Source organism: Herpailurus yagouaroundi, unplaced genomic scaffold, assembly GCF_014898765.1.
Source record: "Herpailurus yagouaroundi ecotype Mexico unplaced genomic scaffold, PumYag 186, whole genome shotgun sequence".
NCBI classification, from domain to species: Eukaryota; Metazoa; Chordata; class Mammalia; order Carnivora; family Felidae; genus Herpailurus; species Herpailurus yagouaroundi.
Window position 1 is genome coordinate 14,598,316 of NW_024412417.1, and position 15,998 is coordinate 14,614,313.

Genomic DNA, 15,998 nt, shown 5'->3' on the forward strand with positions numbered 1-15,998 from the left:
TTTACGGAGTTAAGAGATGCTGCTGAAAAGGAATTTTTGACCAGCAGGCCGTGATTACGTGACGCTTTGAAGTGTTCCTCATCAAGTGATGCATGGAGGATGCACTTGGCAAAAAAGGGTGATTGAGAGATATGTGAACACTTAACAGTTTAAAACTTGAGGACTTCTGTATTTGCTTTCCTACCAGGGAAATACAGAATTCCGTTGGCTGGCTCCTACCACTAGTGTAATTAGAATACTTTTATTGACCATTTTGATCTTCTTGCCACCTGCCATATCTTCTTATGTTATAAAACATAACTTTTCATGCTATAAGGAAACAAGTGATGAAAATCAAACGTTTCCAGTCACAGCCCATTGACACATGTGTAGACAGCTTTCTAAGACAACCCCGGAAAATTTCTGCCTGTGGTATATAATCCCCTCCCCTTGAGTATGAGCAAAGCTGAAGATGATGGATGTCACCCCCACGATCATGTTATATTATACAGCAGAAGGGATTTTGCAGGTGTAATTAAGTCCCCTAATCAGTTGACTTTGACTTACCCTGGATGGGCCTGCCTTAATCATATCAGACCTTAAAAGGCACTGCCTCCTTCCTGCATTCAAAGTGTTCCAGGGAGGACCTCTGGAAGGAACCGCATGGTAAAGACACGGGAGGGGCCTCTGGTAACTGAGAACTGCCCCCAGATAACAAACAGCAAAAAAAAGCAGGGGTCTTAGGCCTACAACCACAAGTTCTGCCAACAACCTAAGGAAGGTTGGAAGTACATCTCTCCCTAGTCAAGCTTCCTGATGAGGACTCACCTGGCTGATCCCTTAACTTCAGCTTTGTACGACACTAATCCGAGCTGGATTCCTGACCCACAAAAGTGGGAGGTAATAAATTTGTGTTGTGTTACTTCACTGAGCTTGTGGTAATTTGTTACACAGTAATAGAAAACTAGTATAGTCTATTGGGATAGCAGCAAAATCCATAATAGCCATATAGCCATAATAGCCATATAGCCATATTAAGAAAATTATAAAATTTTACTGATGCATAAAAGAGGATTTGGAAAACTGGGAAGATATACTATGTGCCTAATGGGAAGATTAAATGTTTTAAAGATGCCAATCTCAAAGTAGTTTTTATAACAGACAAGAAAGGCATTAATAGTCCAAATATTTTAGGGAAAAAAAAGGAAAATATTTAAACAGAAAATGCGCAGAACATTTGGAAATCTGTGAGAAAGGTCACTCTGGAAATAACACCCAAGGCACTAATCCATACTCTTTAATTGGAACTAACGGTAGAACAGACCTAAGTTTTGGACCAAGAAAACTCGACTGGACTGAGATAGTAAATTCCAGAGGTAGGAGGATAAATGACTTTGCAAACCAACACAGGTATAAAAGTAAGCACAGAGGGAGTGAAGTTAACCAAACCCATAGTGGGAATAGATTTGTGATAATTTTAGGTCACAGGATATGTGAAATCTCTCTGTATGGTGTAAAGGCACTTATACATCATTATAGATTATCTTTGAAATATGATGATATCTGGTTTACTCATCTTACAGTGTACTTTGATTAGTTTTGCGAATACATAGCTTACAAATGCACGGATATGGGCTCAGTTCATGATCTCACAGTTTGTGAGTTCAAGCCCCGCGTGGGACTCTGGGCTGACAGCTCAGAGCCTGGGGCCTGCTTCCGATTTTGTGTCTCCCTCTCCTTGCCCCTCCCCCACGCATGCTTTGTCTTTCTGTAAAAGAGACAGCTGTTTGCTGAAACCTGAATCTGGACCCAAAATTTACACAGAGAGGGGCCATTTGAAGTCCCTGGGTGGTAGCAGCAGCAGGAGTTGCCATTGGCTAGAAGCCAGACTCTGGCGGCGCCCTCCCCTCCTCTCCAGCCTGTAGACTGCCACCACCACGGTGGTTTGGCCACAGAAAGGCACCAGCTGGGACCTTGTTCAGCTTCACACAGGGCTGTTTCATGGGTGAGCGATCTGTGTAGCTATGCTTAAAAGAATCCCACGCTTGGTTTCCAGTTCTGTTAACACTGTCTTGAAATTCTTAATTTTTTTTTTCATCAAAGGACCTTGCATTTTCCTTTTGCACTGACCCTGCAACTTATGTAGCAAGTCCTAGCTTCAGAACCCATTTGGATTTTTGCCTCTTTCTGACAAACAGGAAGTTTGTAAGTTACAGTAAGTAACTACAAACTTACTTGTAGTTAGACACTGGCCCACTAGTGAGCATTCCTCCAAATGCCCTGACTTGCTCCCTTTCCACACGGTTCCTTCTCTCTAATATCCATCAGCTGAGTCCACTATAACTTCCAGGAAACTGCCTGGGTCTCTAAAGAGACCTTGCTGAGTTGAATTTCGACTCCCAGCATTGCCATTCTATGAATAATCTCCACCTTGTTACAGGTGTGGCAAAACTGTCCTGCCGGATTCCAGCCAGTGGTGTGTAAAGGACCCTACCTGGTGGGTGGCCTGGGTCCCCTGGGGATGCTTTCTTCCAGAATGGACAGAGGAGGACAGATGGGGTTAGAAAAAGATAGTATCAGTCAGAGGTCAAGAATGATCACTCAGTAGTGAATTTCTACCACTGCATGTAACTCACCCTCCCTGAACCTCAGTTTCCTCATCTGTGAATGGTGCAAATAGAGGAGGTATCAACCCCCCTAGGATCGTCCAGAGGACACAGAGTATGTGTAAAAGACTTCGCGTGGTTCCTGGGGCTTAGTGAGTGTTAGCACTTATGAAACATCAGTTCTTTTTAAATTTTTTATATTTAAAAAAATGTCTGTTGAAGTATAATGACATACAAGGTTATATTAGTTTCAGGTGTACAGCATATTGATTCAAACATTCTATACATTACTCAGTGCCCACGGCAATAAGTGTAATCACCACCTGTCCCCATACAACGCTATTACATTGTTGACTATATTCCCTATGCTGTTCCTTTTCACCTCTGTGACTTATTTTATAACTGGAGGTTGGTGTCTCTTAATCCCCTTTACCTACTTCACAGATCCCCCTACCCACCTCCCCTTTGGCAACCACGAGTTCTCTGCATTTAAGAGTGGTTTTTTTTGTTTGTTTGTTTCTGAAACATCTTGGGGTTTTTTTAATGTTTATTTGTTTATTTTGAGAGGCGGGAGGGGCAGAGAAAAAGGTGGAGAGAGAATCCCCAGCAGGCTCCCAGCTCTCAGCGCTGAGCCCCAGGCCCCCAGGATCCCAACTGTGAGATCATGGCCTGAGGGGAGATCAAGAGTTGGCTGGCTTAACCCGCTGAGCCCAACCAGGCGGCTCTGAAACACTGAATCTTAGTCATTTGGGTCATGGGCCCCTGGGCGAACCTGATGATACCTATGGTTCCGCGCCTCCCAATGTCACCTCCTAAAAAGAGCTTGCCCGCAGTGCCAGTTTGACAACCCCTGAAGGTGGTTTGTGGACCCAGGTTAGGGCACTTGCCTCTCAGGGGTCACTTAGGCGGTGCCGTCTCCACTCCCTTCCTCCAAGCTTCCACCTGTGGCCGCCAGAACGCAGCCACCGGCCGGGACTCGGCAGGCGGCTTCTCCGCGAGGGTCCGGGCGGGCCGAGCGGCGGCGCCGGAGGGGGCGGGCTCGGCTCTCGGCCCGCCCCGTGTCGGGCTCGGGGTAGGGGCTCTGGCCTATTACAGGATGGAAACTCGGGTGTCCAGAGGGGCGGGAGGGAGAGGGAGTCGGAGGGAGGCGCGCGGGTGAAAGGGGCATTGATGCAGCCTGCGGCGGCCTGGGAGCACGGCGGGGCCAGACTCTGATCAGGTCCCGGCTCCGCGTCTCCTCCTCCTTCTCCTCCTCCTCCTCCTCCTCCTCCTGCTCCGCGCCTCCCCGGGCCGCCGCGCGCCATGCGCCCCCACGGCCCCGCCGCGGCCTCCCCGCAGCGGTTCCTCGGCCTCCTGCTGCTGTTGCTGCTGCAGCTGCGGACGCCGTCGAGCGCCTCCGAGACCCCCAAGGGGAAGCAAAAGGCGCTGCTCCGGCAGAGGGAGGTGGTGGACCTGGTGAGTGCGGCGGCGGGGACAGAGCCGCGGGCCGCACCGGGAGGACGTGCGTCCAGCTGTTGGGGGCGGGGTGGTCTGTACAGCTGTGTAGGTGGGTCGTGCGTGCGACTGGGTGTCCCGCTTTGTCTGCGTCCACGTGTAAGGTAGGACCTGCGCTAGGCGTGCGGTGAGGTCGTGGAACTCGCACGGGAGACCCAAGTGGCAGGGCCATCGTGGAGCGGAGACGCGACGTGGGTCGGGTGGGACGCCCCAAAATACAGGGAGACGCCCAATAATTTCTGGCCTCTGAGGGCCCTCCACACCCCAGGAAGATGGAGAGGGTTAGGGCGGCAGTGAGAGCAGAAGGAGGAGCTTAGGTAGGTTGGAAGGTGGGCCTGGGAGCTGCCTGGGAGACCCTAGACTCGCTGATCCCTTGGGTGGGCCTGGCCCAGAGCCCTGTGACGTGTCCTGTGTTGGGGCTGGTGGCCACGTCTGCCTGCAGGAGAGAATAACAACCCTTACAAAGCATCCGTCCAACTCTTTGTAACTTGAATACTATGAGTCATGTGGGTCATCTTCCTAGGAAGTATGGGCTGCAATTTACTTTGCTGGACGACCACAGCTCAGGACCGGAATGGTTCAGAGGGATTAAGGCCAGAAGGGGAAAATGAAGGGACCCCGCACTAACCCTCCAAGGACCCATTTCATTGTTCTGTTTAGACAGACAGGTAGTCAGTTCTTCCAGATACCCTCAGTCCCCAGCCTGTGGCCACCAAGCTGGAGCATTACAGTGGAGCTAAGGGAGAAGACAGTTTCCAGGACAGCAAATAGCCCAAGTGCTTTCTGAAGGGCTAATCTATGGGAAGGTCTGTTTGCTTAAAGCTCTTTCCCTCCGAAAATCAACAAACCTAGCCCTGTGTCTAGAGCTGTCCTTTCACAAGCTACCATATTCCTTGGCACATAATAAACTTAAGTCCTTTAGCCAATCTTATTTGCAGACAAATACGGTTTACGGGCATTGCAGGGCATGAAGTGGGGGCATTGTTTTGATAAAAACCGTTTTGAATTTGTTAAGTTGCCATTATAAACTGAGCTAATAAACCAAACTCCCTGGCAGCTAGTTCTATGCCAGATTCAAAGGCTCTGGAAAAAAATTCCTGCCATCGCACACTGCACTTTTTGGTGATGTGCTATGTAATTTTGTTCCACAAAGCAGACAATGTGTTCAGGGCTCCAGTTCTATTTTAAGTGTCTAAGTTGTTTAAAACTGTACCAAATGGTTGTGGTTCATCTGCAGTTTGCATTTATGAATTTGCAATTATGATACACAAAATACCCCTTTTCTCCATAAAGCTAGCAATTTTTTCTTTTCCTCCATGGATTTTCAGTACCTGCGGTTTCCCACAAATCTCGCCCTGCTTGGAAAAGCTTATCGTGCAGCCAAGCTCAGGTGCATCCTGTAGATTGGATTTGGTTTTGCTGGAGAAAAAAATGTTCATGTGGTCATTAAGAAGGTTTCAACAGATTCTATAAAGCAGCTTCTTTGTACAGAATCTGTCAAAGCGTTCCTTTCAAGCTTCCAGCAAGCTCTGCCCCCTGGTGGCCATGGAGAGAAATAGGGGCTCATTCTACCGACATTTATAGAACCCCTGCCTAGTACTAAGCATGTGCTGGGATAGCATTTTATTTTATTTTATTTTTTTTTAACTTTTAAAAATTTATTTTTGAGAGAAAGTGAGAGAGTGGGGGAGGGGCAGAGAGAGAGGGAGACACAGAATCAGAAGCAGGCTGCAGGCTCCAGGCTCTGAGCTGTAAGGACACAGCCCCGTGCTGGGCTTGAACCCACCAATTGAGAGATCATGACCTGAGCTGAAGTTGGTCACTTAACCAACAGAGCCACCCAGGCGCCCCAAAGGTTAGCATTTTAAAGTGAGAAGACAGATGTAATACCTGTGGAACCAAATTCAATATAATTATGTGGTCACTGAAATGCAGATTATTTCTTTATTATTTTTTTTTTTTTTGAGAGAGAGAGAGCACACGAGTGGAAGATGGGCAGAGAGAATCTTTTTAAAAAAAATTTTTTTTTTCAACGCTTATTTATTTTTTTTGGGACAGAGAGAGACAGAGCATGAACGGGGGAGGGGCAGAGAGAGAGGGAGACACAGAATCTGAAACAGGCTCCAGGCTCTGAGCCATCAGCCCAGAGCCTGATGCGGGGCTCGAACTCATGGACCGCGAGATCGTGACCTGGCTGAAGTTGGACGCTTAACTGACTGCGCCACCCAGGCGCCCCTAGAGAGAGAGAATCTTAAGCAAGCTCACTCAGCATGGTGTCCAACTTGGGGTTTGATCTTACCACAGTAAGATCATGACCTGAGCCAAAATCAAGAGTTGGATGCTTAATCAACTGAGCCATCCAGGGACCCCTGTTTTAGAATATTTTGTATTTTAGCGTGTCTTCAAATACTTTTGAAATTTTATTAAATACTTTTCTTACTATTTCCTTGGCAATAAATAAATAGTGCTTTTTTTTTCTTACATCAGGAAAATGGCAGTGGCCAAAGTCATGACATAAATCATTTATGAAAACATAGGGCACCTGGGTGGCTCAGTCAGTTGGGCATCCGACTTTGGCTCAGGTCATGATCTTGCGGTCCGTGGGTTCGAGCTGTGCTTTGGGCTCTGTGCTGACAGCTCAGAGCCTGGAGCCTGCTTTGGATTCTGTGTCTCCCTCTCTCTCTGTTCCTCTCCCACTCTTGCTCTCTCTCTGTCTCTCAGAAATAAGTGCTAAAAAAAAAAAAAAATTAAAACAAAGATGAGGGGCCCCTGAGTGCCTCTGTCATTTGAGGATCTGACTTTTGATTTTGCCTCAGGTCATAATCCCAAGGTCATGGAATCCAGCCTCCCCTCCCCCCCATCAGCATGGAGCCTGCTTAAGATTCTCTCTCTCCTCTCTCTCTCTGCCTCTCCCTCTGCCCTTCTCCCCTGCTCTCATGCACTCTCTCTCTCTCTCTCTAAAATAAATTGTAAAAAAACAAATATAAAGCTGGTGATGGGAAAAGAAATTGATTGGGAAACATTATATACATGAGGATCCTTCCTAGGTAATGTCATTACTGGATTTTATAATATGAAATAATTTATAATATGAACTCTAATCCCAGATGGCGAAATTGAAAGATAAGCTTTGAAGTTATTTTAATCTGTAAGGAATCTTGGGTTTTGTTGTTGTTGTTGTTCTCACTGGACAGGATCTTTATATAGAATGACAGTATAATTTACACAAATAGGGGAATGTTAAAGTAAAAATTTAAGTGGATCGCATTTGGGGTTTGGAGGGCCCTAATAAGTGGACCAACTCAGGAATAGACATGGGAATTAGACGGAGATAAAATATCACCCTTACCACTTATCCAGCTACATTGGTATGAGTGGCTTATGTGTGCTGGCTGGCAGGTTTGCTAATGTTCCCTTTCCCAGCTCTAGACCCTGGCAAGGTCCACCCGAGGGAGTAGACATACTTGCCCAGTATCACTGCCTCACATGGTCTTGGGGGAATAATAAGAATCCTTACGGCTGACATACACTGCTTACTGTGCCCCGCACTGCTCTAAGCACATTTTATATATTATCTCACTTAAATCTCATACGAACCCTACAAGGTAAGAATCTTTACTATTTTCTTCATTTTACAGGTAAGGAAACGGGCACTGAAATGTTGAGTCAGTTGCCTTATCTCACAGAGCTAATATGTGGTTGAGCCAGGATTAAAATCCAGAGAATCTGGTGCAAGAACTCATGCTCTTAACTTCTACCTGACACCGAGAAATAATCATAGCACTTAAGAGGTTGGATAGATTCCTGCCACCCTCATGAAAACCAGCCGTCACCTGTAACCATGTCATTCACTCCTAAGAAGGAGTGAGGTTGGAGGCCAGACGTGTTACCCTAGTGACACTCCCTTCACATAAAAATAGAAGCAGGAGATGTGCAATCCATTTCAAAGGTTTCGCCCGTTTAAGATAATTATTAACTAAGCTCTTTAAATAATTTTATCACTAGGAATATATCTTAGGGAGATAATTCAAAAGATGAAGAAAGCTCTGTGTATGAAGATTTTGATTACAATAATATTAATGACAGACAAAATAGGAACAGCCTAAGTATCCCCAAATAATGCAATGGTTGCAGAAAAATGTTAAAGTATCATTCTGAAATCCAAGTCCCTTTACAGCATATAGGGTCAGAAGAAATGGCAGTGTATTCAATTATGTTCACGCTGAAATACAGCTATTTAAAAATCGTGTATACTTTTAATAGGCAGTAGAAAAAAGCAGGCAAATGAAAACATTGTGTCATCTTTGACTTGTGTGTGTGCTTGCGTGCCTACAGTCTGTGCAATGAAAAGAACAGGAAAGAAATCTTAACATTTTAGAAATCACTTTAAAACCAGTTCTCTATAATAACTCATTTAGAACATGAGCCAGTAGTATGAAGAGATTCTGCGCTCCAGGTGCTCAAAAATAAATGCAATTCTAATCAGAATGAGTCTTGGAATCGTAAGCGGTGAGAGTCTGTCTCTATTTCCTTTTTCTGCTCTAGTATAATGGAATGTGCTTACAAGGACCTGCAGGGGTGCCTGGGCGAGACGGAAGCCCTGGGGCCAATGGCATTCCTGGGACCCCTGGGATCCCCGGTCGGGATGGATTCAAAGGAGAAAAGGGAGAATGCCTGAGGGAAAGCTTTGAGGAGTCCTGGACACCTAACTACAAGCAGTGCTCGTGGAGTTCACTGAATTACGGCATTGATCTTGGCAAAATTGCGGTAAGTGAAGTCTGAATTATTTTAAAGTTGAAGCAAAACTTAAGAGTTTTCATAGTTGAGTGTGAATTTTGGATGAGATTTTATTTTTACTAGAAGGCTTTTTACAAAATTAAGGAGTAGGGACCCTGTAGCTTTTAAGTTAGGATTAATGAAAAAAAAAAAAGCTAACATTTCAAAGTTGATTTTATAAAGGTATTTCTAAGACAAATAAATCACCATGTTATTTTAGCCCGGATAATACCTAACATAACTTACTCTCCCCTTTTTATTTTTATTATTTATTTATTTATTTTTTCAATATATGAAATTTATTGTCAAATTGGTTTCCTTACAACACCCAGTGCTCATCCCAAAAGGTGCCCTCCTCAATACCCATCACCCACCCTCCCCTCCCTCCCGCCCCCCATCTACTCTCCCCTTTTTAAATGCAAACTAAAAAGGGAGAGTGTGATAGGGGCGCCTGGGTGGCGGAGTCGGTTAAGCATCCGACTTCAGCCAGGTCACGATCTCGCGGTCCGTGAGTTCGAGCCCCGCGTCGGGCTCTGGGCCGATGGCTCAGAGCCTGGAACCTGTTTCAAATTCTGTGTCTCCCTCTCTCTCTGCCCCTGCCCCGTTCATGCTCTGTCTCTCTCTGTCCCCCCCCCCAAAAAAAAAAAAAAGATAAAAAGGGAGAGTGTGAGTGTCTGTGTTGGATGGTAAGCAACCTTCCAGTCTTGTCCTAAAGTGAATTTAAATTTAAATTAGTGTAAGAAATTCTCCTGTGGCTCCAGGCCACAAAAGAGTGGGAAAAAATTTCCAAGAAACTACCCTGTGATAGGAATTATCTCGAAGTGGGAAGTCTATTGGTATTTGTCCTTATTCTGGGTAGCAGGTGTGGCTTAAAATTGCTAAGCTTATGGGAGGTGGAATGGACCAGAGATATACTACAGTGAGCATTTAAAGTTTGTCTGTGAGGGCACCTGGGTGGCTCAGTCGGTTAAGCGTCAGACTGGTTCAGGCCATGAACTCACAGTTCGTGAGTTCGAGTCCCGCGTCGGGCTCTGTGTTGACAGCCTGCTTCAGATTCTGTGTCTCCCTTTCTCTCTGCTCCTCCCCAGCTTGCACTGTCTCCTTCTCTCAAAAATAAACAAACATTAACAAAAAATTTTTTTAAAAATTTGTGAGGCTCCTGGGGTGGCTCAGTCAGCTAAGCATCTGACTCTTGATTTCAGCTCAGGTCATGATCTCACAGTTTGTGAGCTTGGGCTCTGCACTGACAGCGTGGAGCCTGTGTGGGCTTCTCTCTCCCTGTCTTTCTGCCTCTCCTCTGCTCGCTCTCTCAATAAACAAATAAATACATACATACATAAACAAACAAATGAACTTAAATTAAAAAAAAAAATTGTAACGGTGAGGTGGGGGAAAAGTACTCAAAAGAGCCTGAGTGGCAAAGCATTTTGATTCACGATTCTAGTCACTTTAATTATAGTGTTTGCTTCAGAAGCAACTGGCAAGACGATCGGGATGGCCCGGAGCTGAAGAAGCTTGGTGCTATTTCTAAGCCTCTTTCTTCTTTTGTTGCCCAGTGCCGTACCTGGTTCTGTATGTACAATATATTATTCCTTGATAGTAACCACTCCTACCATCAGCCAATGCAAATAGAAGAGATTTTACTTTCGGAACACTCTGAGATGCTCCTCGCCGCAGCTTTTTCACGTCTGCTCGCTTGCAAACCGTTCGAGACCGTCTTGATCTGATTTGTGCGTACTTGAAGTTCCAGAGAGCTTCCATAGTTTTGGTGACTGTGACCACTTGCACTTTCGTATGTGACTTCTTAGAAAGCATTTGGTTAAAATGCCGCCTGCTTCTTTACACATCTGACGGGGACGGACTGGTTACTTACAGTTCATCAAAAGTTGCTGAGTTCTACATCTATCCGTGTGGACTCTACATATTTAATATGTTTTTAAGTTTCTTAGGAGCGGTCAGAATGGGTTTGGGAGTTTTCTGCAAGTGAAAGATAGTAGACCGTGAGCCAGTGGAGAGACAAATTTTGCAAAGAATATGGACAGGGCTGGTCTAGAATATAAATTCCACGAGGGCAGAGATTCTGTTTCATTTACTGCTGTAACTGTAACATCCAGCATAAAGGGCTCAGGAGATATTTTTTGGAATGGAAAAAAAAAGTCAATATATAGATTGGTTTGGTTTAAAATACGGAAGACTAGCTGTTTTGAGTAAAACCAAAAGATACCTTCAATGACGTGAATAATTTTAAGAATACTGTAATTTGATTTTCTGAGAGTACCTCATATCAGGCTTTTATCTATCTTGCAGAGAACCTCTCTCCTTCTGTAAAAGTTAAGCTTTTTAAAATGTAATTTGAGGGGCACCTGGGTGGCTCATTCAGTTAAGCGTCCAACTCTTGGTTTCGGCTCAGGTCATGATGTCACGGTTTTGTGGGTTGGAGCCCCACATGGGGCTCTGTGCTGGCAATGCAGAGCCTGCTTGGGATCCTCTCTCTCCCCCTCTGCAGGGGAGGGGCAGAGAGAGAGGGAGACACAGAATCCAAAACAGGCTCCAGGCTCTGAGCCATCAGCACAGAGCCCGACACGGGACTCGAACTCATGAACCGTGAGATCGTGACCTGAGCCGAAGGGAGACGCTTAACCGACTGAGCCACCCAGGCAGCCCTGAAAGCATAATTTTAATTAAAGTTGAAAACGCTAATAAAGCCTTGTTTCTGTGCTTGTGACAGGAGTGTACATTTACAAAGATGCGCTCCAACAGTGCTTTACGAGTTTTGTTCAGCGGCTCACTTCGGTTAAAATGCCGAAGTGCGTGCTGTCAGCGTTGGTATTTCACATTCAACGGAGCTGAATGTTCAGGACCTCTTCCCATTGAAGCCATAATTTATTTGGACCAAGGAAGCCCTGAACTCAATTCAACAATTAATATTCATCGCACTTCTTCTGGTATGTAGAATAGTGACTGCGTGATGTGCCTTACGTCTTTAGAGACCAAAACTGGTTTTGAATCCACTAGCATGTTGGCTCACTAGCCTCTGAGAAGGAGACGTATAGCAGGTTTTCAGCACATGATTCTTCATCCTGGTTGCATTTCAGAATTCCCTGAAATGGATCTTTAAAAAAAAAAAAAAACATGCAGGTGCCTGGGTCCCACCTCTGAACAACTGAGTCAGAATCTCTGTGGATCAGACTGTATTTTTTAAAAGATCCCCAAGGTTGAAAATTACTGAGTTAGATGAAATGGCAAAACAGTCTCTAATGCCAGAGAGCAGTGGTTTTCAACCATGGCTACGTATTCGGCACAACTGGGGCACTTAAAAAAAATCCCTGTACCTGAGTACCACCCCTTCAGGGGGTCTGACTTAACGGGTATGGAGGCTGCTGAGGGAATGGATTGCAGAATCTCTTCCAGTTATTTTAATGCTCATGAGATCCACTAGCATAGACTGATAAGGAGATTACTTCTCTGCCTTGTCCTTTAAAAGGGTGGATACGGTCTGCTGAACTTGCAAAAGAGAACATGGCCATATTGCATTCTCTGTTTCTGTGAAAGAATGACATTCGTTTCAACCAGTGTTTGCTTAAACTGTAAGGGAAAAAACTTGGTTGGTTTGTTCTGTCTTAAGGCTCATTCACGAAAATTTGGACGATACCAAGAAATAGAACTGGGGGGCTGCCGATTAAAGCCATCACCCAGACGTACCACTATCGATATTTGGTTTCTTGAGTTGCAGTGAGATCGCACAGCATGACCGCCCATGCTGGGAGAATCACAAGATGTATATATCACCAGCTTCATTTCCCTGATTTCTTGCAAGGATTTCTCACTAATCTTGCACTTAAAAATGGCAGAGGGAAGAGAAGAGATCCCTCCACTGTAAACCAGAGGAAATTATATTTCAGCATGCTTTGGGGATTCAAGATACTGAACCCAGAAACCAGTATCTCACATTTCTTATTCCTAAGAAATTAAGGGCGTCCCTTCCACATTCTTCCTCAAATCCCCGCCATATCTTTCAGATATAAAGAAGATATTTTAATCCCCTCTTTTTGCACATAGAGAAGGTCCAGGGAAATAAAGTGTGTTACCCAGGACAGTAGAGTCAGTGTCCAGGAAAGCAGAAACCAGCTCCTTGCCTGCCCTCTTGTCTCCCCAACCCGCTCTTTGGTCCGGTTAAAAAGCTGCATCACTAAGTCCTTAGATACATGTGCTGGAAAGGATGATATGTTTTGCATCTTGAGAAGCAGTCTCTAAAATAAGAAAAATCTGGATATAAAATTAAAATTTGATTAGGAAGTGATATGTGTTAAATAGTTGTTGGAATGAGTAACTAACTTTCTATTGTATTACCTTTAAGGTGTTTGAGCTAATATCTTGCTATGATATAAGCCCTCAGGCCCATGAACTGTGACCTATACGTGCATATGCCTTATAAATTATTTAATATAGCATTTCCCAACCATGTTGTGGAAACTCATTTGGTGTGATCCGTTGGGTGGAATGTCAGAAGTAATTTGTTACTCATAACAGTTTCTGTGTTAAGGTTATGGAAGGTTACCCCTATAATAAAGTCACTTTCCCTCTCACACTGTTACTCTTTCTTGAGAGAAAGGAGACATACTTAGCACATTGAGGTTGACTGGAAGTCTTGGATATATCCATGGGAGTTTGAAAACATTTGAATGCTACTTTGTTACCTGGGTCTAGGAGGAAAATAGGTCTAGAACCCCCAATTCCAACATATTTTAGATGCTTAATAAATTGCAATAGTATATTATCATTGCAAAAATGTTCATTCATTCAAAAAACATTATGTTATATGTTAAAGACCATGAAGTGACCCTTTGACTCCTCATGCAAGACTGATGCTAGACCCCAACTTGTCTGATTACATCATGCAGTGTGAGGTGAGCAAGCTTCTAGGCCGTGGATCTGCAGAACTTGGGAGAACACGAGTATTATTTCTGGGCATTTTCACCAAGTGTGGCCCTAGGTTAAATGGAATTGTGGCCACACTGCTTAGTTCTCCCCGCTTTGAAAGGGGCCTGAACCACAGTCATATCACTGGATTCTGAGAGACTTACCATAGATTCACTGACGTGTCCGCTAAAAGAAGGACATAGCTTCAGATCTACATTACTGAGGCTCAGCTGGATTGTACTAACCTACCAAATGGGAAATCTGACCAGTCGCATGATGGCATCCCTCCACTACTCATATCGGGACCCATTTTCTTAAAGAATCTGGCAACCTTTGGTGCCTTTTCCTCCTTACACAGACACATATCTTTTTGTCTGTTAAAATGACCTTGGGGATTTTTTTTTTTTTTTAATATAGAAGAACCATGGTAAGATGGAATGCAAGTTGTATATTAGCATGTGAAAGTCCAGAGACCCTGAGAAAATTTGTATATTTATAAAGCAGAAGAACACAGAGGAAAAACAAGGCTGCTTGTTTTTTCACCGTGAGGAAATTCTATGAAAAATGGGATTCCCAGATTGGAGGACTGGTATAATGATTATGCTAGAATTTCTTTTAATGTTTTAAAAGTCCTTTCTTCTCCGTGAATGCCATCAAGTGTATAGGTAAGTGTTGGAAAAGACTTCCTTTAAAAAAGACCTGCATATCAAATAAAACTCTTGGCTTTCAAAAGTGTAGGCTTCCTTTGTTTAGTCAAATAAATTGCTTTTTTGTTTTCAGTCACCTAAACAGTAACTTTCAGGAACTAAACAGACTCTGCTTTTATGGTCAAAACCTGTAAGAAAACTATCTGTTAAGCTTATATCATCGAATGGATAGGAATACATCTCTTAAAAATATTTACTTGGTAAGAAAAAGAGAACTTATCTTTATGAAGTCCTGATTAAGTGTTAGAATTTTTAATTCATCGTACATTAAATAGATTCGTTATCCAGCTTGCTAAAGCACTAAAATTTAGATGAAGATTTTTGCTTTTCGTTCTAAAGAAAGATGTACCTTTCATCTCTGTTCTGCAGTGGAAGGACTTTGTGAAGGAATTGGTGCCGGACTAGTGGATGTTGCTATCTGGGTTGGGACTTGTTCGGATTACCCGAAAGGAGATGCCTCTACTGGATGGAATTCAGTGTCTCGCATTATTATTGAAGAACTACCAAAATAGATTCTTTAATTTTCATTCCCTACCTCTTTTTTATTAAACCTTTGAAGGGTTCATTTTAGTGGCGTTTTATATAATGTTTAATGTATACATCTGAATAAAAAACAAAGCTAAATGTGTTTACAGACCAAAGTGTGATTTCACACTGTTTGAAAATCCAGTATTATTCATTTTCCTTCAATCAAAACTGGTTTCAGGATTTTGTAGTTGACTAGAATACTTTCTTCGTATTCCCCATTCCCTGAACCCGTAATTTGGGATGTCATCGCGGTCTTGAACTTTTCCTATTGTCTTAGGATAGCACCTTTTAAAACATAAGGCTACCAGTTTTTGTATAAGTTGTAAATGTTCAGAACTGTTTTATATCTGTGAAATAAAACTTGTTTCAGACTATTTTATTTAAAAAAAAAATTTTTTTTTTTAACGTTTATTTATTTTTGGGACAGAGAGAGACAGAGCATGAATGGGGGAGGGGCAGAGAGAGAGGGAGACACAGAATCGGAAACAGGCTTCAGGCTCCGAGCCATCAGCCCACAGCCCGACACGGGGCTCGAACTCACGGACCGTGAGATCATGACCTGAGCTGAAGTCGGATGCTTAACCGAGCCACCCAGGCGCCCCTCAGACTATTTTAATATCTTTAACCTAATTGCTACTAAAGTTAGAGTCCTTAGTACTTTATATCTGAAAAGTTGGGTTCAATTAATAATCATACATATATTAAATTTTAGTACATGTACTGCTTCATATTTTGAGGCGTATAAAGGAAAGGGGGTATTTATGTGTCAGGAAATACATTAACAAGCACTTTAGGAATTTTATCTCTAACAAAGAATGAAAAGATGTGAATTCTGCCCTCCCAACTACTTACTTCCAATTGATAGGGAGGATAAAATATATACACAATTAACATTAAATCAAAGATCAATATGTTGATTGTCATAAAAGTTGTTGAAGGGGTTGGCATAATTCAAAGGATGTTGTATTACCTGTGGCTGAGGTCATCA

At 43.6% G+C, this 15,998-nt stretch overlaps 1 protein-coding gene across 1 annotated transcript; it reads left to right on the plus strand.

Moving 5' to 3' along the window:
• The first annotated feature begins 3,709 nt into the window (after window positions 1-3,709).
• Window positions 3,710-15,384, plus strand: CTHRC1 (collagen triple helix repeat containing 1). The gene is made up of 4 exons (XM_040494167.1): window positions 3,710-4,040; window positions 8,625-8,846; window positions 11,584-11,800; window positions 14,852-15,384. Exons 1-4 carry the CDS (start codon window positions 3,888-3,890, stop codon window positions 14,992-14,994), a joined length of 735 nt encoding a protein of 244 aa, XP_040350101.1. The 5' UTR covers window positions 3,710-3,887; the 3' UTR covers window positions 14,995-15,384.
• The last annotated feature ends 614 nt before the right edge of the window (window positions 15,385-15,998 follow it).

Coding starts and splice junctions, on each gene's coding strand:
- CTHRC1 (XM_040494167.1), top strand. CDS start 3,888: ATGCGCCCCCACGGCCCCGCCGCGGCCTCCCCGCAGCGGTTCCTCGGC. Junction 8,847..11,583: donor TTGATCTTGGCAAAATTGCG/GTAAGTGAAGTC, acceptor TGCTTGTGACAG/GAGTGTACATTTACAAAGAT. Junction 11,801..14,851: donor TATTCATCGCACTTCTTCTG/GTATGTAGAATA, acceptor TCTGTTCTGCAG/TGGAAGGACTTTGTGAAGGA.